This window comes from Epargyreus clarus, unplaced genomic scaffold, assembly GCF_041222505.1.
Source record: "Epargyreus clarus isolate Ecla_fem2 unplaced genomic scaffold, WU_Ecla_fem_2.2 ptg000024l, whole genome shotgun sequence".
Taxonomy (NCBI): Eukaryota; Metazoa; Arthropoda; class Insecta; order Lepidoptera; family Hesperiidae; genus Epargyreus; species Epargyreus clarus.
In genome coordinates this window covers 14,105,174-14,129,990 of record NW_027332231.1, presented here as the reverse complement: position 1 = coordinate 14,129,990, position 24,817 = coordinate 14,105,174, and the positions used below count along the sequence as shown (strand labels likewise).

The 24,817-nt window shown below is 34.5% G+C and overlaps 2 protein-coding genes across 8 annotated transcripts in view; both read left to right on the top strand.

Moving 5' to 3' along the window:
* Nucleotides 1-24,817, top strand: part of esn (espinas) — a 400,966-nt gene that overhangs the window by 125,026 nt on the left and 251,123 nt on the right. Inside the window, exons 1-2 of one of the 7 annotated variants that reach the window (XM_073086548.1) lie at nucleotides 4,951-5,072; nucleotides 13,791-14,096. The exons of the other annotated variants lie outside the window; for them this stretch is intronic. Coding sequence (XP_072942649.1) covers nucleotides 13,963-14,096 — 134 coding nt within the window. The 5' untranslated portion in view covers nucleotides 4,951-5,072; nucleotides 13,791-13,962. Of the gene's footprint in view, nucleotides 1-4,950; nucleotides 5,073-13,790; nucleotides 14,097-24,817 lie in introns of those variants that run through there. 7 annotated transcript variants of the gene reach the window in all.
* On the top strand, nucleotides 17,967-23,281 carry GOBP2 (general odorant binding protein 2). Its single transcript, XM_073086863.1, has 6 exons — nucleotides 17,967-18,127; nucleotides 18,603-18,783; nucleotides 19,169-19,344; nucleotides 20,912-21,136; nucleotides 21,997-22,177; nucleotides 22,980-23,281. Exons 1-6 carry the CDS (start codon nucleotides 17,993-17,995, stop codon nucleotides 23,159-23,161), a joined length of 1,080 nt encoding a protein of 359 aa, XP_072942964.1. The 5' UTR covers nucleotides 17,967-17,992; the 3' UTR covers nucleotides 23,162-23,281.

Below are 24,817 nucleotides of genomic sequence, written 5' to 3'. Positions count from 1 at the left end.
TCTACAAACCTTCATTAGCATTTTCCCGACTGACACATTTACCGACAATCCTTTCTTTTCAGGTAAGCCGGGAGCGACTAATTAGTTCCGTTCCGTTGCGGAGGCACGGACAGAGCAGAGCGGTACGGTATGTATGTATGTAGGTACTGTTTGTCACGCTTATTGCACATGTTTACACGGAGGCATTGCAAATTTGTTTTTACATTGTTATACGGGAGTATGTGTAACTGGTTGATGACTGTGACTTTTTTTCGCCTTTAATTTAAAAGACTAGCAATTTTTGTGATTAATTGAGATGTTGGTTGCACACCAAATGGATTAATTAGAATTAAACAGTGTATTCATAATCCGATGCTACTTTATGCTATGCGGAAACACAGTAACAAACAAAGCATGCGAAAACAAGGTAGGTATATTTTCCTATCTTTCCGTGCAATTTTTCAAACCGCTTGTTAGTTTTGTCGATTAACGTATAAATACTCACAATTAAAATTAAAATCCGTGTAAGTGAGTACCCGTTACATATTTAAAAGTACATAGCTTTGATATATATAGCCCTATGTTTTTTTTTTATAATATCGGAGTAGCAGACGAGCATGCAGTGGTAAGTGGCTACTGCCGCCCATGTAATCAACCCCAGATTAGATATTCCTACCTGAGGTCGGCCACATATGCACCGCTACCCCTGAGGACTAAGCTGGAACGCCTCGGAAAAGTCTGTCTCCCTTACCACACCCTCCAAACCGGAACACAGCGCGCCTAACACTGTTGTTATTAGGTAGAAATAATAGGTGTGGCGGTGGTGCCGCCGAAGTCGAACCAAACCACCATCACCACAATGTGATACATTGTGGTGATGGTTTTTGTGGTTGAACCAAACCACCATCACCACAATGTGATACATTGTGGTGATGGTTTTGGTTCGACTCCGAACGAAACCAACACTTGAACGTATACAGCGCCATCTATCACCACTTCGAAGAAATGAAGTATGCATTATTTTATGCTTCTACATAATATATTATTATTCAGTTACATAATATTTATATTACTACCAGTACAATGATTTTAACATTTTTTGTTAAATTATGCGTAATACCTTTATTGACAAGCAATCAGGGAGGGAATAAATCCCGAATTATTATTCCGGCTACGCTTTATGCGTAGGCACGTTGCATAAGATGAATGATCTTTACATCGCTTTTATTTTATTATTAATAAGTTTTTGTGGTGTAAATAGGAAGTAGGAAGGGAGCCGCCCATGAACATCTGTAATCAACCCCTGATAGTATTACACATTACTACCTGAGGTCGGCCACCGATTCGCCGCTACGCCTAAGTTAGAACGCCTCGGAAAGACATGTCTCTCTTACCACAAATGCGCCGCTACCCCTGAGGACTAAGCTGGAACGCCTCGGAAAAGTCTGTCTCCCTTACCACACCCTTCAAACCACAAAACAGCAGCGCTTAACACTACTGTTAATAGGTAGAAATAGGTATGGCGGTGGTGCCGCTGGAGTCGCACCAGAAAGGATTCTACCACCTTCAAAATAACCGTGTAAACAATTTCCCTATTAGTATCATATTATTATTATTATTATATCGATTATTTAGTATAATAAGTCTTAATTTCCGCACAACTCTGGCTTTACATTCGTTCGTAAATAAATAAAATATGCTTAAGTATTTCCCTAAAATTTAAACTTTCATGCACACGACCTACTTATTGAAATAGGACGGCGTTACAAAAACCCTTGGGTGTTTGTTTGTCAAGTTTACCTTTTCGTAAGTTGAACTAACACCAACAAGTGGCGTGGCTAATCTCGCATCGCTGTCCTTCGCAAACACCGACAGTATTCAGTTAAACCTTTCAGTTTTCGTGTACTATGCAAATTAGTTTGGGTAGCATTTTGCTGAGCAAACTTTGTCTAGTTATTTATTTTGTCGTTAGTGAAAGTTTGGGTTTTAGAGAGTTTAGATTCTGTAGTTCAACGACATTACAACAGTTGTTAACTTAGATCAGTAATGTTAACGATAACGTTAGCATTTGATTTATAAAACGATTTCTATACTCACAACCACATACTAGCATTATCTGTGGTGCCATGGACGCACATAAGGACGGATACAGATACCAATAGATCCAGAACAGATATTAAAATTAAACATTCAGATGTCTGTTTGGCTGGGAATCGAACCCGGAATCCTTTGCGCGTCACACCGGTATGGTCACCGCTCCGCCAAGTAGGTCGTCAAAAACAAGAACTAATAGATTTTGACAGAAATATGGTGATTCCACTTCATAAACCAATTTCTGCCTACTTATTTGGTACGATATAAAAATGTTAAAGTATAGCAAATGTTTTTATATTTCTATTCTTCATCTCTATGTTTGCACATGTTATTCTGGAGTAGACTTGCACGCAACAATAGAGAATCTTATGGCGTGTAAAAACTAAAAAATATAAAAAAGCGTGAATAAATTCTTTACAAAATAATATTACGAAAATGTCTAAGACTGAAATCCAGATCATGAGGGCAAAAAGCATTTATCATAAAAGATGGGCATAAAATCCTAACCGTGTGAGTGCTAAATCATTTGAGGCACGAAACAGTAAAACATTCTATAAAATAAGCTTCACAACATAAAATCGATAATTCATTATCGGCCACAATAAAAGCACAGTATTAAAAGTGTTCTGTGAGGCGCGTGCCAGTAAAGGTGTACGCACACTGGGATTACATTGTCATTCTTGACATTCATGTCAAAAATTTATGACAAGTATGTATTTTTAAATTTTGTTTATTATTGCAAATGAATAAAGTTCTATATTCTCTTTATAATCAAAATAGCAACTTTAAAGAAATACATGTAAAATTAATATTAAAATACTTGTGTTTCTGTCTGTTTGCCAGACAATCTCCGAAATGACTAGATCGATTTTGACGGACATTAACTGGCAGGCAGCGGATATTATAAAGAGTAACTTAGGCTACCTTGAAATAATTAAACCCCATGGAATCACATGAAACGTTTTTATCACGCGAAGCGGGATTATTGATTTTTTAACACAATAACTATAATACGATAACTTTAAATTTGAACTCTTTAAACATACGATCTGATCTTGAATTATTATAATTAATTGTGATATTAATATGCGATGATCTTAAGGCGTGTTCACCGCGAAGCTGCACTCCAATGTTTAATGTTTATGAGTTGGAGGGGCCCGGGGCGGGTCGCATTGCATTAGGGGCACTTGCCTGCATCGGGGGCTGGATCTGTTCGATACATTACATTTATTTCATTTTCTTCGTTTATTCTGCACTCACAAATATTGTTTGGCTGGTTAATGTACGAATAATGTTTTTGGCATTAACTTCATTACTTCGAAATTTATTATTTATAAAAAAATTGTATCGCGTATTTTTGCGAAATTGCGAAAAATTGCTATGAACTATAGATAGAGTGAAATATCATATAGAGATATCATATAAAATATAGAGACATCATAAAATATTTTATATTTTGCGATCGTCACTTTTAGGGATAGGGATTCCTTTATCCTTGCTTTACACACATTTAGTCATTGTTTTATAATATCTTTTGCGCTACCCAACCTAGTTAGCAAGCGACAGTAACAATATTTTGCAGCAACAAAACAAGTAGAGTCAGTACCCGTAACTCTACTCTGTACACAAGGTCAGCTCCGTAGTACGCCAAATGAATGAACGCGAGGGGCGCCCGGACACAGGGTGAGTTCACTGCACCCCGCTCTACTGTGTTTGATACTTGCAGGGGTGAACTTGTAGTAAATACAGTATTTGAACTTGTCAACTGAAGGCTTACTATGATTTTCTCTAGGAGATGTAGTTCGTTGAAAAATATTTTCTGAACTAGCGAGGGGGACAGCTTTTCATAGAAGGTGCGAAAATATCTTCGTAGTGTAGTGGTGGACTATGGCTCTCCAATTCTCCTAAATCCCTCCCATTCTGAGAGGACCTATGTTCAACATTAGGGTAGTTATGGGTTGGTAACGTGGTATTATAAGAAAAGGTAAATTTTCAAGGAATCTTTACTTTACTTTTACTTTTAGTTAATGTCATAAAATATAGATTACTCCTATTATTCATTTCTTTTCTGAAATGGTGGCATTAAGTAATGTAAGTCAAAAAGACAAACTCATAAATGCCATGTTACTTTAACTTACATATATTCAAGTTCGCAAAAGTTTACTGAGCGTTGGAACACATATAATTGAGCTTCTCTATAGATGAATGAAGTTGAACATAATCCTAGTTCTAAGACGTAGGTCGCAGCTTAATTATAAATACCATAAAAGCCAATTAGAAGGCTCGTGTCTGCAACTTGTATTTAAAGCGTAAGATACGAGCATTCAAAGAAATTGGAGTAGCCATATTTATAGATATAATAAAGTTTATGGCCTAAACCTACCCTAGTTAAAGGTAAACGACGGGTAATGATACGAACAATTATATTTCATAAATACAGCTTTTCATGTAAATATAAATGAACGTTATAAATCCCTTTGACGTTGGTCTGCTTTATAGCGTCCGTGTAGTAATACTGTGTCTTGGTTTGATTGATGTAATAACGCAAATTTTCTTCTACCAATAACTGGGTTAGTCATTACTAATATCCATCAGCAGCAGTGATCTTATAATATTAGATAATCGTACACGTTTACACTAAAACAAAAATATTAATAGCTTTATTATAAACTACAAAATAAATTAAGATGATTCAATAATTATATAACATCTTAAAACATTCTTGCATATATAAATAGGATATTATGCAAAATAGCGTCAAAATGAATGCAAAAACCCGTCCCGCAGACTTGAATCAAGGATCAAGAGCTGTGGAGCCGTTATATGAATTTTACGAGCACTGCACGCGGCAAGGTTAGGTTAGTTCGCAACGTGGCCGCATAGCCGCGCCACCTCCGCGCCCGTCGCGTTCCAAATATAAACATTTTAAAAACTAAACAATATTTAATCCCGTGAATTAAATTTTGTAACAGAAAGTGCAGTGTGCGTGTACCTTAATAGTCAGTGTCCGTGCAAAGGTTTTAATAATAATAAATTGTTATTATTTTATAAAATTGTTACCAAGAACTAAATATAATACATAATACTTGTAATACAAATATTAAATTGGTATTAATCTAGTAACATTTAAATGTACCTAATATTTACGGTAATTTACCAAATAAATAAAGTACATTTAACTGAACTCTTCTTAAATATAGGTATTTAATTAAATGTAAACAACAGCTCTTTTGCTATTGTGTCTGCCTCGTTCCAGACTTAAAGTTATAGCAAAAGAAATACCTATCGAATAAAAAGAAAATCACTTTTCATCGAATTTCCTTTCGTACTGAATCTCACTCAAGTCTAATTAGATTAGTGTATTTCTTAATGTGTTTTCGCTTTTATATCCCTTATTTCTTCCCTATAAGGGTAGTTTTCCCTTATTTTTGAAAGATGGAATGTATTGTAGAGATAACTTATTATGGTCTTTATTAGCGCGTCATAGAGGTGATTTTTGAGAATGAAACTATATGGATGGTATATGTTTATTTCCAATTTAGCATTATTTAATGATAAATAACATTTTATCTATATATAGTTACAGTATCAATCAATATATATAGTTATTTATATTACTATACTATTAAATAATATAACCAAACTATTTTATAAGTTAGCAAATATAACCATATTCATAATATAAATATATAAAGAATAATAAATAATACGTAAAAAAATCGAAATACTCAAAACAAAGACATGTTTGTCGTGTATTTGACAGATGTAAGGCTGCGAGCACACGAATGCAAGCAACTGTTTGCAAACAGCAACAGCGTTGCATCGATTTCACATAAACTGACAGTGTTGGGAGCGGGCTTGGTGATAGGAGGTAGCGGGGCGGAGAGCGGAATACTTCAATTAAAATTGGCTTTAGAAGCAAAAACTCGTCAAAAAATATCCAAAAGATGATTAAAATGCTTATAAATAAAAGAAGACACATTTTTAAAGTTCATAAGCAGATTTCTTCTTAACTTTCATGCTAGTTATAATCATAAATGTATAAAATATTTCATCATTAAGTGTTATTAAATTGTACGGAGATAGTAATTGCAATTACTACACGTTTATAGATAGCAACTTCACCCATTACTCATAAAAATAAGTGACCAGCGACTCCTAAGTGATTAAATTGGCAATTAAGTGTCATATTCCTGTAGTAAGTTTAACTACTCGTGTGGACTTATTGCCAATTTAATCTTTTTAAGAGTTATTGCACTCTCATACTTACGATCTAACGGGTGGATTTAGTTAGGTTAGGTAGTTCATTTGGTATTTTAACGATATTGGACTTACTTTCCGCTGTAACAGAAAAAGCATGCAATTTAAAATGACATAAAAATTTAAAATTGGTCTGAGTCTTAATTTTACGTCAGCCTACAACCAGTACGCGTGCATATAGCTTTGCATTGGATTTTGATTTTTTTTTCAAAACCAACCCCACTTAATCCGCTCATCCCAGCAACACACAAGCACAGTCTCGCAAGTAAGCGCCTGTGTTTCGGACTTTACTATGAGTCATGCTGCGACGCGTTGCTATTGCACGACTGCCAGGCGCTGTCCTTATTGTTGGTTCACGAAGGCGTGACCTCTCACCTTTAGTTATTAGGAATTAAGGATGAAAGTTGATTGACATGTGGGTCGTCGTGAAATGAATTACATCACAAAATGAGCAAATTCAACGCCCGACCTTTATTTTTACGGCGGGAAAGCCTAATATCAAGTGGATCCTTCTTTTATGTACAATGCAACTTTATTTAAAAAAATGTATGATGTTTTATACATGCAGATATTTCGCAGATAACGTACCGAAAAAAATGTATGTCTATGGTATATTCAGATTATTTTTCAATATGTCATCTGTAGAGCATTTAACTTATAAAGCTAAATAAAATTTAAATTCAAAATATTCACTAAATAGTCCAAGAATAAGTTTTATACAAAGTATAGTTACTCGAATTAAAAAAATAATAATAATTGTTTGTCTGTATCAAATTAATTTCATAAATATCATTTGCTATGGAATGTCATAATTTCCCGCCTTTTTAATTATCTTCAGTACCAAAGAGAAAAGTTATCTGTGCCTTCATCACCGTGTTACTAAACTGCCGTGAAACGTATGCAAATGTACAGGCCTTATATTTTTAATTTTATCTACGACAAAACGAGTAGGGGTTGACTGGATTAGGGGATCTCACCCCTTCAGTGCACGTACATTGTAATTACGCCTCTAGTATGGTGTAAAAAGATATATCTTTGAATGTAGGTCCATTTTGTTTTGATCAGGCGATCGTTATAATGAAGTATAATGTATGAATTTTTAGTTTTTATGTAAGAAACTGTTGTTCAACACATTTTCATACACACTTCGAGGAAAATCGAGGATTACGAGTATATAACTCTTTCAGGAAAATTATTCATTAAGTACTTGAATGAGTTTTCCTGGATTTTACACTTACAGACTTTCCACTATTTTTTTCTTATTCGTTAAGATTGAATAGAAATGTAACTTATAATAAAGGATTTTATAAAATTGGCAGAAATTTGGGCTACAGTAAAATATTATCAATTCATTGTGGAGTTTGAGAGAAAGCCCTTATTGTCCCTTTGAACCCGGCTATCACAGTATGCATACGTCATTCATTCATCCATGGTTCATATTTTTTCTCATTAATAACAAAGGGAATTTACAGTTAAAAAAAAAACAAACTTACATTTACGAAGTTTATAGTTAAAACCAGAAGTCTCATTTGAGAACTCATTCCTTTAAAACCTTTTAAAGTTTTCGATCTGAGGTTCAACGTCTGAGCAATTCCTTCACCCTAGCACTATATGTCTTGGTAATCCACGGTTATTTATTGGAGGCGATAAATCACTCTGATCAGCGAGGGAGACTGATTATTATACGATGCAGTACTGTGTTGGTACAGTTGGCGACATAAGTACTGCTATGGATTAATTGCAAATAGTGTGGTATTAGGTTTTAATTTTTGAAGTTCCAGATATAAAGTTGGGATACTATTTTGTGACAGCCATTAATGCTAATAATGTGTAAACGCAGTACTTATGCCAACATTAAGTAATACCATTTAAATTTTTATTACTCGGCGCTATTACCAGGTAGTAATGAATATATTTGACTACTACCACGACTATGAATATTATGAATGAATATATTTAATACTATACTATTTCATCGTCTATCCATTATTGACCACTGCTGGGCACAGTTCTCCTATCACAGTAAGAGGGGTTAGGCTTTTCTATAACCCTATGTAACAAGGTATGTCAACATGCAGTGAAAACGTTGTAAGCGGAAACCCGATTTTTTCTTTTTAACTTTTTACGAGTTCCCATTCCCGCTTCCCGTATAATCCAGTATACACAGGGTATAAGTTCTATATAGCACTTTATCTAGAGTACACACCCTATGTAGTATTTAGACAAATTAGAAATTTTAGTTACTTTAGTAGTAGTAGTCATGTTGAATTTAAAATTGGCCTAATTATACTTTCAATTAATTCTAATATTAGACCGTAAATAGAGCAATGAAACATTCAAATTATAGCGTTAAATTACGAAATATTTAATGTTACTTATTTTTTTTTTTGTAATATTCGTAACTGCGTAAGTTGAAGTAACATGCTAACTATGAAATAAGATATAGACACTTTGAGCTATAACTGCCTAGAAATTGTGTGATAAATGAATAGGCAGTGAGATGGTAATTGGCCACTGCATTCTCGAAGCAATTACAGGCTCGTGTGAGTCAATAGGCCGCAAGCAGTAGGGCTTTTATGGCAGACCACGCTTGACGTTTGAGCTTTCTATATTTACAATACTCGTAAGGCTCGTAACCCTTAAGATTCCTTTTATTGTGGGTAGGGACACACAAAGACAAGGACACAGTACACTGTACAGAAATCTAAATTTACTTAGCCGGGGATCGAACTCCTCTACAGACTAACTTCTCAACTGACTAATAACACAACTTTTGAGGCAGATATGGCGTAAACTTTAACTCTCAGGCAGAGGAGTTTACACCATAGTTCATAGGCCAGTTCAATTTGCCAGGTAAACATTTGGAGACATCACACACCATTGAAAGAAAGATTAAAAACCTCTAAGGCGTATAGGTTTCGTCACGATGTTTTCATTCATTAACGAAGTAAGTGACTCTGCTGTGTTCTGCTTTGAAGGGCGTGGTAAGAGAGACATACTTTTCCGAGGCGTTCCAGCTTAGTTATCAGGGGTAGCGGCGCATCTGTGGCCGACCTTAGGTAGGAATACCGAATCCTATCTGGTATTGATTACAGATGTCGATATGCGGCAGTAGCCACTTACCATCAGGTAGACTGCATGCTCGTCTGCTTCCCATATATTATAAAAAAGTAAAATTCAGTATTCGTTCGCCATTTAATTGCCATCATAGACCAGAACACACCATTACGTACTTGTGGGTTCGTGCCGTGAAGTGTGTTCGTGTAAGTGGGGTGCAATTGTGTTGCTCTAATCGAGGGAGGGTGGCTCCGGTATTAGTTGCTAAGACGTATCTGGGTTTATCAGTATTGATTTATGGTATACAACATTATTTAAGCGTCTTATTAAACTTTATTAGTGTGTGTAAACTACAAATGTAGAAGTGTCTCTAGTTTCTCTGGTAATGCGTTAATTCAATAGAATTTATGTAAATTCGATGACAAAATCCTCTTCAGTTCTGTGACAATTATTAAAGAACTTTATTAATTGTCAAAACCATGTTAATGTTTGTTTGGTTTGGTTCCTTAAACCTACTTACACAATATGATTTATTTCACTATTATATTCACTGCGTTTAAAAACAATTGGTAATTGAATGTTGAATGTTTTTGTACGTGCCCCTCTTAACGCCTACTTTTAAACGCAATTAAATTTTTCGCCGTTAGTTACCGCCAGTATACTGGACGCGCCTTTTCTCCCAGGTGAGAGGTTAGGCCGTACCTATAGAGGTCTATCGCGTGGGCTAAATATAAATTGGGACACTTTAAATACCATTCTTTTTCTAATTGCTGAGAATTATTATTTTTGTCTAATTAAATTAAGTACGCTTCCCAAAATGTTTGATACAAAATTTGTATTTAATATTTTTCTCAATATCTAATAATAATTTGTTAATCCTATTACACCGCTTTTCTTTTGACTGAGCCTCTACCTATTTTACACTTGAGTAGGAAAATAATTTTCCCCACAATGGAACGTCCAAGTGCACAGCCTTGCACTGCTATAGTCGAAGGGTGCAAGCGTAGGGGAAACTTAATTGATGACATAAATTATCATTATAACGGTAGACAGTCATATTGAAAATATTTGCCCGATAGTTGGGGAAAATTATTAAAAATAATTGTTAATTTGGTGTGGACACAAAGGAATAAGAAAAAATGGATTTTCCAAAACGATTCTGTGTTTACTAAATTTGAATATATTTGTCCGATGGAATTTGCGTGCTAAGATTCGTAATTTCAAGCACTTTATATACCATGTTAGCTTAAATTCATACCAATATCAAAACCAACTTCTAAATCTAACTATTATTATAGCAATAACGCCCGTTAGTACGTTAATATAATCAATCTTAAATAGATTTGCCTACAAATTTTCAAAACTTCACAATGATTACCTAATAAATTGAACGAATATAAAACTTTTAATTCCTGTAGAGGGTTCATACCGAACTTAAACATAATCGAACACTACACGTTTTAGATTTTTATAATTTATTCATTAATACAACCATTCACTCTGATATATTAGATATTAGGTAGTATCAGGCGTATCTCTAATATTCAAAAGTATACAAAAGTCCTCAAAAGCATACATGAAATATATTTATCCTCTGAAATCTGTAGGTATCCGTTAAATCATAACAGACAGAGGGAAGGTTAATAAAGTTAAGCCGGGGTAAACGAGTGGACTCGGTAAACACAGGTTAGGGCAGACGCCCAAACACAGGGCGGGCGGCGCGGTAAAGACGCCGCTTTAGATACTTTTGTAATTTTTCTTTCGGTTTTACATTATAAAAGTAAAGTTAAGTTATTTTTTCTTTGTATTGCATGATTGTGTTTGTGATGTATAAAATTTATGTATTTGGTATACGGTTTTACTTAAAATGGTAATGTAAATACATTTAATTATAGGGTCAAAATATTTTTTTTATTGTTCAACTTTTTAATTTCACTGACTGAATGTTCAAGTGTTCAAAAATACTCAACATAAATAATTAAATGATATTAAAGTACTATTCGGTTCTGTAATACTTATTTAAAGTTTATTATACTTAACTATGCTTCATATTCCAATGTATATACCTATAATAAGCGGTATATGCTTATATGTTTGTTACATAACAATAATTTTAATTCGTTGTCCAATGTTTGCTTCAAAAGTATATTTAAGACTATTTAAGTATGCAATTTGGCGGTGGACTATGGCCTAATCCTTCTCATTCTGAGAGGAGACCCGTGCCCAGCAGTGGGACACAGTAATGGGTTGATGATGATGATGATGATGATGATGAAGTATGCAATCCTCTATCCGCACCGGGAGTGTCTCCCCGCATATTTGCAAATTCATCAGTTATAAATGTTAACGCCCGCGGCCGGCACCCCTCACTCCATAGGCGTGAATATCGACAAGTACGGTTTAAACTCCACGTACTAATACTAAAACGATACCTGAAGCTTGCAGATATTTGCCATATTTCTCCATTGAGCTCGAATTCAATCCAAATGTAGAAGAAGCTGATATATTTAGGTACTGAAGAAACCAGTGCTTCCACTGATTTCTTCAGTACCTAAAATTATTGTGGAAATTTCTTAGATTGTAGTTTTTAACTTAAATGATGGAGACCAATGCTCAGCATCAGGTTAAAAAGATTAGGGACACTATAAAAAAGAGTATGCTACTTGGTTTTTGTAGTCACCGCACATGATTATAAAGCAAATGTCCTGAGGTAGGTACTGAGAGTCCTAAATTTTTAGGCTGCATAAAAGTTTCTACATTTGGCTCTTTACTTTGAAATATTTCACTGTACGTACCGACTTCTTTGTATGTCATTTCAGAGGCATTATCATGTTTTAACAATGGAACAGTTCAAGGATATTTTCAACTTCATCCATATATTATTTTCACAATAAAACCTCAGTTATTGCCACCGTGCCAGCGTGGCACAATCCCTCTAAGTGTCACATAAGTTCTATATCTCCCACATCTTGAGGGGCTTACGATTTATTACTTTTGCACTTGCCAAAGCACCAACTGAATTCCTAATCCTCTCTGCCTCTTTCACACGTATCACATCAGAGCGAGATAGAGTAAGTTGTATAACGGCATTCTAGAAAGACTATGAACGGAATCAAATCAGAGAAATATTTTTTCCTATGGAAAGTTCTGTGCACTTGCACCTTCCTCATTAGTTTAGGTTTCATGGTGATTTGTTCGTACAGGATGCTAATTAATTCTGATAATGATATCTCATATACGTGATAAGATCTTTCTGTCTGACGCAATACGAGAATGTATGTATTGCATTAAGTATGTGGGTATTTGACTATTTTGCCATTCCTTATTATCAAATGCCTTAGATTCGGCAACCCTTTCTATAAATATCATATGATACTTTGTTACTCGTGATTAAAAGTATATATAATAGGTATATAGAAATGAAATGAAATATATTCGCGGTAATAGTGGTTATAATAAGATATTCACAATAGTTGCTAGGAATCTCACAATCAGCCATGTCATGGCATGCAAATTGTTATGGCAAGGTATATGAAACTAATATTTATTATTTCTAATAATTAGTATCGTTAATGTCTATAATAAAATTGTATCTACTTAATCACTAAGCAGAACAGATATGTTTATCGATTATGAAATTTAAACAGTTCCAAAATAGGAAAGTTTCTTGTAAAGAGGAACCTTAATTACGCTATTTTCCTTAGTAGTTAGGCATTTTCACAGATTGCCGCAGACTCCTTATTTGCATACAATTTGAACCTTTTACTTAAAACTTAAAGACCATTTCGGATCGGCTTGCGATAATCATCTCCGTATTTTGACCCTTGAGCAAATAAGGTTTGAAGAGGGAAGGATCGTTATTGTGAAGGGCACAAGGGTGGTATTACTTTGTTTAATTGTAACAGGTGTAGTCTAGCTATCAATCATTGTTCGTGAATTTAATAAGAGTTGTAACAAGTTTGAAGGATGCCCTCGCTGAGTGACGACCCTTTGGGTTGTGATGAATTACTGAGAGCTTCCAGTTAGACTTTAACTGTTAATGTTTGTTAACGGTTAAAGTGCATCTTGTACAGTTTCTTGTGTGCTTAATGTTTCTTAGTATTATACGATTACAGTTTATCGTAATTATGTATGATATTAGTCTACGGTAGTCCATAGAGAGCTATGGTCGTAGTAGCCTTTAGATTTATTTAAAACATTATCGTATAAGATTTTATGTGTAAACTGACTCTACATTTGGAAGTGTAAAATAGTAATGAAAGAAAAAAAAACAAAAACCAATTTAGAATCCATACGGGAAATACTTAAAAATAAAGCTTTTTAATTTTACAAATTATTAAATTAATAAAATAATTTTACCCTTAAACTTAATGACATGTTTAAGTCTTTATTATACTTAGGCATTATGAAGCTACAAGTGTAAAGTGAAAATTTAAAACAAAAATGTGTAAGTGTCAAATAAAGTGTTTAATGACAAGAATAGTGCTAAGTGTAAGTTGACAATAAAAATGAATATCTTACTTGAATGTAAGTGAACTGTAAGTGGCATGTTGTTTGGTGGTGAGTAGTGCGATGGCGGAGCACTGGTCGTGGCTGACGGGGGCGGGCGCGGAGTACACGTACAGCCCGCCCTCGCGCCCCAGCCGCCCGCCCCACCGTCCACTGGTCAAGCTGGCTACCAGCGCGCGACTCAGCACCATTGCAAGGTGAGTGGTATAATGGCTCATGGATAAAAACCTACTAAGGTTTTTTTTTATACTATTGAAGTACCAAATGAACAGGCGGTTCAGCACCACACCGCCCATAGAAATCTGTAATCAACTTCGGATAAGATTGGACTATTACAATACTTATTACTATATATTGTAACCAATCCTGAATAACAATTGTGTCTTATCTGAAGTTGGGTGCATATATGTGTGTACTTAGGCATTTCTACTTAAATTTCTTAAAAAAATATTTTACAAGAGTTGCCAAGTTTACCACCAACAACTCCACTAGATAATTACTATCTGGTGGAGTTGTTGGTAAGAGCTAAGAGTTTTTAAAATACTTAGGCCTCTTAAAAGCCGCAAAATGTAGCAGAAGTCGTAGTAAAAGAAATAATCACATTTATGACAGAAATTATCATAAAAACAGTTATCAATTTCGTAAGGAAAGTACATCATACACGGTAAACTAATTAACAATTTAAATTGTGTTTACACATGCGTGATCTTAATATGCAAAAAGCTAATTTAAAATATGCAACGCATTTACTTTTAATACGAATGTTTTCAAGTTTACTATAAACAGGTCATATCGCAGCCACTTTTATTAGCCTTTGTGTTGATATTCATGGCGCAGTTTTCGTGAAAAATGTGTAAAGCCCAGCGGAATATATTTCATTACCATACTCTACAATGCTGCTCAATAACAAGCACTTTCCCGTTGTAATAAGAATCTAACTGTAAGTTCAAGTCCGTAATGATAGTAAAATGCAAAGTTATATTTGCGCTTGTATTCCAACTTTTTGTACGTAGAAAGTAGCTTGAAAACCGCATTAGTTTCTTGGTAATGCAATCCTACTGAGCTGACAGATTGATGGATGAAGGCCGAGGCTCCTTCGAGGAAACCATTAAATTTTAATGTAGGAAGCTTGAATATTCGCAGAGTGGTTAAATCTTTAACTGTAAATCTTTGATATGAGCTTCTGAGACTTTTTGCACGGAAACTTGCGGCTCCCGTTAAGCTTAATCATCAATCTTCGCTTATATATCAAGTAGAAGCTTCTTAGCTTTTTTGCCCTTGGAATACTCCGGGGGAATCATTTTCTTCAAATTAATTTATATGTTAAGAGTGAATTAGAACCTTTGTTTTGGAAAATTATCTTTAGGCAAATAGTTTCAATTCAATAAGCAATTTATATATCAAATAAATAACAATTCAAAAATGTAGAAAAAAATGATGATCACGTCGAATACAGACATCAGTTACCGCAGTGTTGGTGCAAGTTGGTGACCACCGTTGCCTATTTTCTTCTGTTATTTCCTTTTGAATACCTGATTTTTTAATATAATTAATCATTTAAATGTTCCTCTTTGTTCCTCTTGACATGTTTCTCGGGTATTACTTATCTGTGTTCAGTTAGATAGGACTCCTGTTCTATTTGCGTACACTTAATATCACGTGGGTTGACTGCTTTTTAGTTATCTATTCCTTTACAAAGAAAAATATACATATTTTTATTGGCTTCTTCGGTAATATTTTTTATTCTGTGGCACGTCCCAAACTGAAATATAAACATCGAAAACTGAATCTCAGATACAATATGGCGCGAAGGCGGGAAAACAGACAATGAGTAATCGTCGCGGGTTGCCAGCGCATTCGCGTCACGTAGTGTTGCCAGGGGAGAAATAAATATTTTGGGGAAAATCTCCAACTGTTTTATATGTAAATTTTTATATTTTCCCAGTGTCGTGTGTTGCTCAGTTTTATTGTTTCTGATAATGCCGTGCTCAGGTGCCGTATACGTGCCGTGTACTCGAATGGAAAGTAATCGGGAGATGTTGTGTACATGGAAGTAATGGGAAAACACAGATACAGTTTGAAGGAAAAAATATTTTTATTTGTTTTTTACTTGAACTTTTGTTTTCTTTTTACTTAAACTTAGGACCAACATTTTATTAAACCGTATTGTGCATAGTATGATTAAGGAGTGGGTTTAAAATAAGTATAATTTACTTACCCATTACTCTTTGAAAAAAAAAATACAAAAATATATCATTTTTTTTCAAACAAAATAACCTAACTTGTCACGTCAAAATTTATCATAATTCATAACCTACGACCCCTGGAGATTTTTCGAAAACTATTTTCCTACCTTGATACAATTTTTGACGAATTGTTCAGCGCAGTGCCGTGTCTTGATGGATGGTAAGTGGGTCTGAGGAAAAATAATAGTTTTCCACGTAATATGTCAGGGGATTTGCTCTAATGATGTATCGGACGTAATACACGGTAATTTGTTATGAGGCTACATTAATGATCGTAGCATGTTTTCATGACAAGGCTTTTCGTTTGGAGTTGCCTGATATTTCTATTATTTTTATTTTTTATTTATATTTTTTATTAATAATACAAAATTCTTATGAAAGTGAATTTAAGTATTTGCAATTTTCAACTAAGACATGCATCTCCCGAGCATCAAACATAAATTGCCAACACGTCGCAATAAAAGATGTCTGAAGCAGCAATCAACAAGTAATCTTCCACCAAAGCTTGCAAAGGATAACAAAAGTGTTCCTTGGTTTGAAATGATGATGACACAGACATACTCGTAGCAGACAATATAACGCCAGGTATAGCTTGTAATCATAATAAACCGGGCTTGCTATTTAACCAAATAGCTAATCAATATCTAGCCATCATCGGTAAAATTATAAACAAACATCGAGAAAGGAGAAAACTTAGTATCTATATTTTATATATGCTATACCTGACACTTTAGATAAAAGGAAGAAATTAATGAGTGAGTAATACATATTTTTTCCATTGCACGGAAATTTAATACAGATAATTACCAGATTTTGACACAAAAATCGCGGAGAAACACACCACATCTAAGTGGTCTGGGTGTTATATAAAAGGTCACCAAAGCAACCATGCCCATAGCTATACTTACGACCTTATTAATTTTCAAAAAAGGCTGCCTACAAAGCGGAACATGATGGCCAAATTCGCAAATCATCTGATTACACACGGCGGCACAATCGCTCTATTGTTTCAAGAACAAGTCTGCATTAACTTTGTTTGGGCCCCTCAGCCCTTGTGTGGGGAAGTGATTCGTCCAGTGGCGCATGTAATGGGAATCGTGACTTGAATGGTCTACTTCAACTTTCCTCCGCAGTTATCTATTAATATTCCATAGGTGGTAGGTATAAGTCTGGAAAAGGTTTCAACGTATCAAAGGCTATTTATGGTCGTGTACCACTAATGTAAAATATTTAGGAATCCAATGTAAAATAAGGGTTGCTTTAGTAACATTTAATATGCGTGATCATTCCAATTTATTACTATATAAACTTTAAAATTGTTTTTATTGAATTGTCGGAAACATAGTTATAATTACATAAGTTGCACTGGTTAATTTTGTTATTATTTTTATGTTGTTACGATAATTAATTTAAACACATATTGTATCGTATTATTTAGTTAATAACTCTAATCAAGGCATCAGCACAAAGGAACACTCCACAACAACCTCAATCTTCTACACCAAAGGCTTAATTTACTTCGCTGAATTTCAGTAAACAGTAGTTGTAAACCTACGGCTCATAATAAGGACGTATACAAACGTATGACATGTGATTATGACTATACAGTACCTTTCAATTATCCAAAGTCACAATTACTACTCATGTTTGCACCGGACATCAGCACTTAGCTAACCACCATCTTATCTTATTATTCAACAAATTTGGTCCTTATTACCTTGTATTATGTGAACAGTATCTGCAGAAATTGGTAAACAAATACTCTATAATGATAGCAGAAAAAAAAGTTTTTGTAAGATATAATGGCGAGTGCTCCACCTGTTGCCATTGTTGTCTCGTCAGTCGGAATGGCTTCATCTTGGGTTTGGATGGTAGTTGGGGTTCTTCTAGGTTCGGTTTTGGAACCTGCGCTAGGTGATGCTGAGGTGATGAGTCATGTTACTGCACATTTCGGGAAGGCTTTAGAAGAGTGTCGGGAAGAGGTAAGAAAATAATTCATTTCCTATTTTTTCAGTATATGGACACTGTTATCATTGCAATTGATCTAAAATGTTGGTACGAAAGGACTCAACGAAAAATAGAATCACTTATTAGTATATTTTGTTAAGAACTTAAGGGGCTAAATTACAATGTCATGGACTCACTTAATAACATTGAAGCCACAAACGAGCATGGACCTGATGATAAGTGATCATTGCCACAAATGGCACTTAGTCATAACTGCACTTCCACTCCTGATGACTATGATGGTCGGTACACATAATTATACATCGGCCCGCATCCACACCCTTCCATCGAAAAGCTAGAACTGCTTGTCACTAGAAATATTTCTATTTCTAGCACTGGTGCCATCCGATCAAACCATATTGGTTCTAATACCATTTGAACACACAAACTTTAAGTCACTCTTTGAAAACAGAGAGAAGAGTTCAAATTAGAATAAATTCGATTCCACAGTCAGGCCTTTCGGCAGACGTCATGGAAGGTTTCCAGCACTTCTGGAGCGAAGACTTCGAGGTGGTGCACCGCGAGCTCGGCTGCGCCATCATCTGCATGTCCAACAAGTTCTCGCTGATGCAGGACGATGCCAGGATGCATCATGTAAACATGCATGATTATGTCAAGAGTTTTCCTAAGGGTTTGTATATATATTGTTCCGTGATTATCTGCCAAACTCCATACAAGTGATAGTAGAATGAAAATCGTAGAGCAATGGGATGCTAGAAAACTGGATATACTTACATGATACTTTTGTATGTTTAGTTGAGGGTATTGCAATACAATACAATAGTAAATATTAGCCATTTTGGGTTCTTAAATATCATATCTGATTCTTTCGCAGTATTCGTTTTGAGCTCATAAAGGTTATTACAAATTGTTAATGTTCTATGTTGTATTTATATTAAGTGAACTTAGTCTCATGGTCGGGAAAAAAGTAACTTTATGTATCAATCAATATTTCTCACATTATCATCCACGAACACAATTTTCAATAACCGCTACGTTATTTCACCATTATATAGGTGAGATCCTCTCAGCCAAGATGGTGGAGTTGATCCACAACTGTGAGAAGCAGTTCGACGACATCGAGGAGGACTGCAGCCGGGTGGTGAAGGTGGCAGCCTGCTTCAAACGCGACGCCAAGAAGGAGGGCATCGCACCAGAGGTCACGATGATCGAAGCGGTGATGGAGAAGTACTGAGTGACGATGATGTTGATGACCAAAGCTATGTAAATGAGTTCTGAAACGTATTGAATAAAATGCAAGTTAAAATTTGTGGTTTTTATGTAGTTTACTTTTAAGTAACCTATTTTGTGAATAATGTGTATTTATATTTTTGTTTCAAATATAAGGCGGTGCATGCTGCTTGATATGATGCATGCATCTTGAATATAAATTATAATGAAATTATGTTGAAATCAATCAAGCCGTTTGGGATGTATGGCATGCCAAATAATGACAAATGCACACATATGCTGGAACAACCATCTACAGGAAGGTGGTAAGAACTTTTTGTGGTTCGACTCCGGCGGCACCACCGCCACACCTATTTTTGCCTCATAACAGTAGTGTTAAGCGCTGTTGTGTTCTTATTTGAAAAGTGGGGTAATGGAGATATATTTTTCCGGGGCGTTCCAGCTTAGGCATCAGGGGTCCTCCATCCTATCTGGGTTTGATAACAGATTTATATGGGCGGCAGTAGCCACTTACCATCAGATGGAATACATGTTTTTCGATAAATTATTAAAATATTAAATTATTCTATATTATAATAAAGGGTAAAATATATAGTGTTATGTTGATTGCTGATTAGGATATACAGTATGAGTCTAACTTTATGACACCCATTTCCGTTGCAGCGCTATTTGCATTTGTTATTATAACATATTAAAGCTTAGCAGAGAAAATTATGCCTGAGGAGATCATAAAGAAGGACAGCTTGTTAGAAAGTGTGTTTGAACCTTGTTAGTACCCTTGTTGAATTACGATGACCATGTGAATAATTATGTCTTGGTACATATATCTTAAATTTTGCAACGATACTACTTTGAAGAATAACAATATTCATACTTATGTCGTTCGTAAGTATTCACTAAACGTAATTATTACCACAGTTTTAATTGCAGTGATTATTTAAGAAATTTATTTGAACTATACCGATATATCAACACAAGTACTCTATGCCAAAGGAAGAATATGTGCCTGAGAATACGAGTCCGATGAAACATTTGCCTGCCTGTGATCTTGATAGGAAATTACTAGTCTTTTCCGATTATGGAGCACTTCTTTGTGCCTTACACGATGCTTCTCTTGACGTCTAAGAAAACAACTGTTTTTAATATCGCCTGCATCGTCTTTAAAAAAATATCAGATACTATATCGTTTTTTTAATAAAAAATATGTTCTCGTTTAACAGTTTATCTGTAAGCTACGTATACACTCCACTTTTGTAATAAAAATATAAAATATGTAACAACTTCCTGTATAAACTTAAGTATATAATATAACGCTTGCCGGGAGCGGGATCAGTCTTAAAATTATTCGCTACATTTTTCTGCACTAAAACAATTTAAAGTTTTATTTATTAGTTGATTTTAATTAATCTAATGTATCTACTTGAATGACGGAACTGTATCATCTAGATATGCTAAGAAAAAGACGATTATAATTTAAACATTATATGCAATTAAAACGTCCCAGCCTGTTCATGTGAATTTAACAGGTAACAACGAGTGGACAGGTTAATTAAATATTAATGAATAAGATGACAATTACGACTACACCAATTAAACACAAAGCTTATATAAAGATGAACTCAAAGATAATCCAGATAAATATCTCAGAGCCGTTATTGAAAAACATGAAGTCGATAATGATATTTTTGTTGATGGTTTACTTGCTACTTGATCGGGAGGCAGATTCGTCTCAAGAAGTGGTTAAAACAATGACGATAACGTTTACTAAGGCTTTGGATGAATGTAAAAAGGAGGTACGTACTACTAAAGTGTTCGTTTATATTAATGATTTATTTCTAAATATTTTATAAGTTAATAAGATGCTCCAAGAATTTTGATATTGCATTATCTTTTTAAATATATTATGACTAACAGAATTACATTTCTGCTTAATCTTATAAACTCGAAAGCTGAATCCGCGATAAAATTCCATTTTTCTTTTCTTTAAACCATCTATAGTGTTGGTGGCGCTACATTTTGGGCGTGGAGATGAAATGGACTATTGTAGAAGAAAAATTTTAACGTTACGTTTAGTTTACGGCATGCTAAACAGTTTTATATGTCGAATTCTATTGTTTTGTTAATTTATTTCATCGCAGAGCTATAGAAACGCTGATTCATCGTAATGCGATAACTCATAGTTCCCCTGTTAGTAAGTGGCATTTCCATGGTCGCGGTCAAACGAGTACTTTAGCGGGCTATTCAATATGGCTCCTACTTTTGCTACCTTATGAAAATATTGTATTGAATTCAAACGAGCTCTGGCTCATTATGCCGTTCTAAAGTCCATGTAAATGATTTATTAATATTTATTAGGAGAATAGAGAATAAATAGCTTTTACAAAGTTATTGAATAGGAAAGCTATAGTCCAAAATTCAGTAAAGGTATTTACGATACAATTAATAGAGATACGTATGATGATGATAAATGTAGAAAAACACAGATGCTAAAGATATAATAACTTATGCATTAGAATCCCGGGATCAAGATCCATGTAGAGTCTTACAGATATCTGCGCTCATTAACATAAAAATCTACATTTTTCTTTTCATCTTGAATCAACTTGGCATATAATAATAAATATAATTTTATAAATTCTATACTCTAATGTAGATGGCCCTCCCAAGTACAATAAACACAGACTTCTTCAATTTATGGAAAGAAGACTATGAGCTCTCAGATCCAATGACGGGATGCGCCGTCATCTGCCTTTCCAAAAAGATAAACATCGTGGACCCTGACGGGAAGGTGCGGATTGACAATACTCAGGAGTTCGCTAAGGAACAGGGCGCTGGTTAGATTCTCTTTATTTTTTAAATAAAATATTCCATTAAGATTATACTTATGGTTGACTACAACAGAATGCTTACTTATTTTTGTTCTTGCATGTATTCAATTCTATAGTAAGTACCTACATAAAGCTAAATGAAATATTGTCATCAAAATGTACAACCCAATTAATAAAGATGCAGACATAGGTACAGATCTGTCATTTACATACGTCCATGTACGCATGTATATGTGTAACATGAAGAAAAACTACAGACATCAATTTAATCTTTCAGACTAATATATTACTACAAATCCTTACTAATATTATAAATCCGAAAGTAACTCTGTCTGTCTGTCTGTCTGTCTGGTTGTCTCTTCTTCACGCCTAAACCAGTGAACCGATTTTCATGAAATTTTGTACAAAGATGGTCTGAGACCCGAGAAAGGACATAGGATAGTTTTTTCCCGGAAATCCCACGGGAACTAGGGATGGCGATCTAAGATCGATTAATCGGAGAATCGATCTTTTGGACCCAAAACATCGATTATTTTAATCGATATTAGTAAGGATTGAATCGTAAACTATGCATTTGAACAAGTGATGTTCTTTAGCAAAGTTGAAGGTACAATTTTCAGTTTAATGTATGTTAGTATGTTATATTATTTTCTTTTAAACGCGGGCGAAGCCGCGGGCAAAAACTAGTTCCGTATAATACAAATAAATACATACATTACTACACACATACATTAGTACTTCATTCGTTAAAAAAACATACTTTTAAAAACATCTCTAAGCGTATTTATCATATTTAAATTCATTATAGATGACGAAATGGCCCAGCAGTTCGTAGACCTACTCCATCAATGTGAGATCACAACGCCCCCTAGCGACGACGACTGTGTCAAGGTCCTTGGCATCACTAAATGTTTCAAAGCTGAGATACACAAATTAAACTGGGCACCGGATATGGCGGTCATCATGGAAGAGATCTTGGCTGAAGTTTAACAATTTTTAAACCCCAATTTAAGAAATCCTAAATACGAAATAATCTTTATAATTCTAACATCATGATTATTTGAATTAACTAACACCGTCGCTCAATTTTATTTCTATTCTTATAATCTACTAGATACTTCACTATTTTTTAAAAGTACAAGTCATACATAAAATATATTGTTCGTTTGAACATCTTCAGTCTAAAATTGTCAACGTTCATATTGCTTAGATGAGTTATCATATTGTTACGATTTACATTGTTAACCATACCATAATAAATTGTTATCATATTATGATTATCTAAATTATGATTGAAACTCTTCAGGTTTACATTCATTTATGTCAGTGAACTGTCACAATTACATAAATCTAATATTACTTGCCGGTCATTGACCAAGAGTAGTGTAATGTAATGTTGAAATCATTATTATTATGCGAAGTGCACTTAGCGAGCGTTAATCATGCCGTCGGTTTAGTATTCGCTGATTCATTTCTTCCATCCATATCTGTTAGCTCTCGTACATCATTGGCTTCAAGTTTAGCGGTTTTGTTTTCATTTTACTATTGCTTATCTATTACCAGCAATCGACATGATGTATTGGGGTTGTTTGTTTTAATTAACGTGTCTTTTAAATTAAGTTTTCATTAAAGATTTCCGTAACTAATTAATAAAACATTAGCAAGAATATGTTGTGTAGCCACGCTGATTAATTTGAAGTGTCAGTCGTTTAAAATAAATTTCAATGTGAATGATTAAGAAATCTATCATTCTTATAATACCTAATTTTATAACCAAAACCAAGGTAAAATATATCCAAAAGTAATGAAATATTAGCTTACAATATGGGAATGTTGATCTATGATAGGTTGGCGGGGCAACTACTTAAACAACGATTTTGATTTTTTTGGACATTACTTACTGCTATTAAAAGTATATTACCTTTAAGATTATATTTATGTCACACACTAGATAAGGTATTGTTTTTATTATACATATAAGTATAATTATAATTTGGAGAGGGTTAGTTAAGAAACTGCAAAGCAACAAATAAAGGTTGCGACTTTAAATAATGTGTTATTTATTTATGAACTCGTCATCAATATCTCGTAGTTAGTACAAATAGATAAGAGCTAATATCTAAGACCAACATTATTTCCTCAATTTGTCTCGACATTTTAAATTTATCAGTACAATTTACATATTTAATGTTGATAAATTCGTCTCATTTAAAACAATTTAGATATCTACGCCGACGTTTTATTATCTAATGCATCAGAGAGAAGCTATTTTAATCAATGTTATTTTACATACCTATTGGTCAACTTGCTGTAATTTGGTGACTAACGGTTACTTCAGTGTTTCTGCTCAGTTGGTTGTTATTACACCCTTTTCTAGGTCCCAATGAAAACCAACGTCGCCCGTGCACTCCACCACGGCATACGCTGAGAGAGTACCTTATCCAGAATGCATTGTGTATGCATGCATAGCGCGGTACACTGTGTCGAGCATGTATTAATTGTTAGGTTATTGCTTAGTCTTTTAGTGTTTTGTGTTAACATTATTACGCATATCGGAATAAATGTTTTTTTAGGCAAATACTACTCCCACTCGGCCAGCGCGTTTGACTCGTTACTGCGAGGCGATCCTTGCCCAGTGAGATAGTA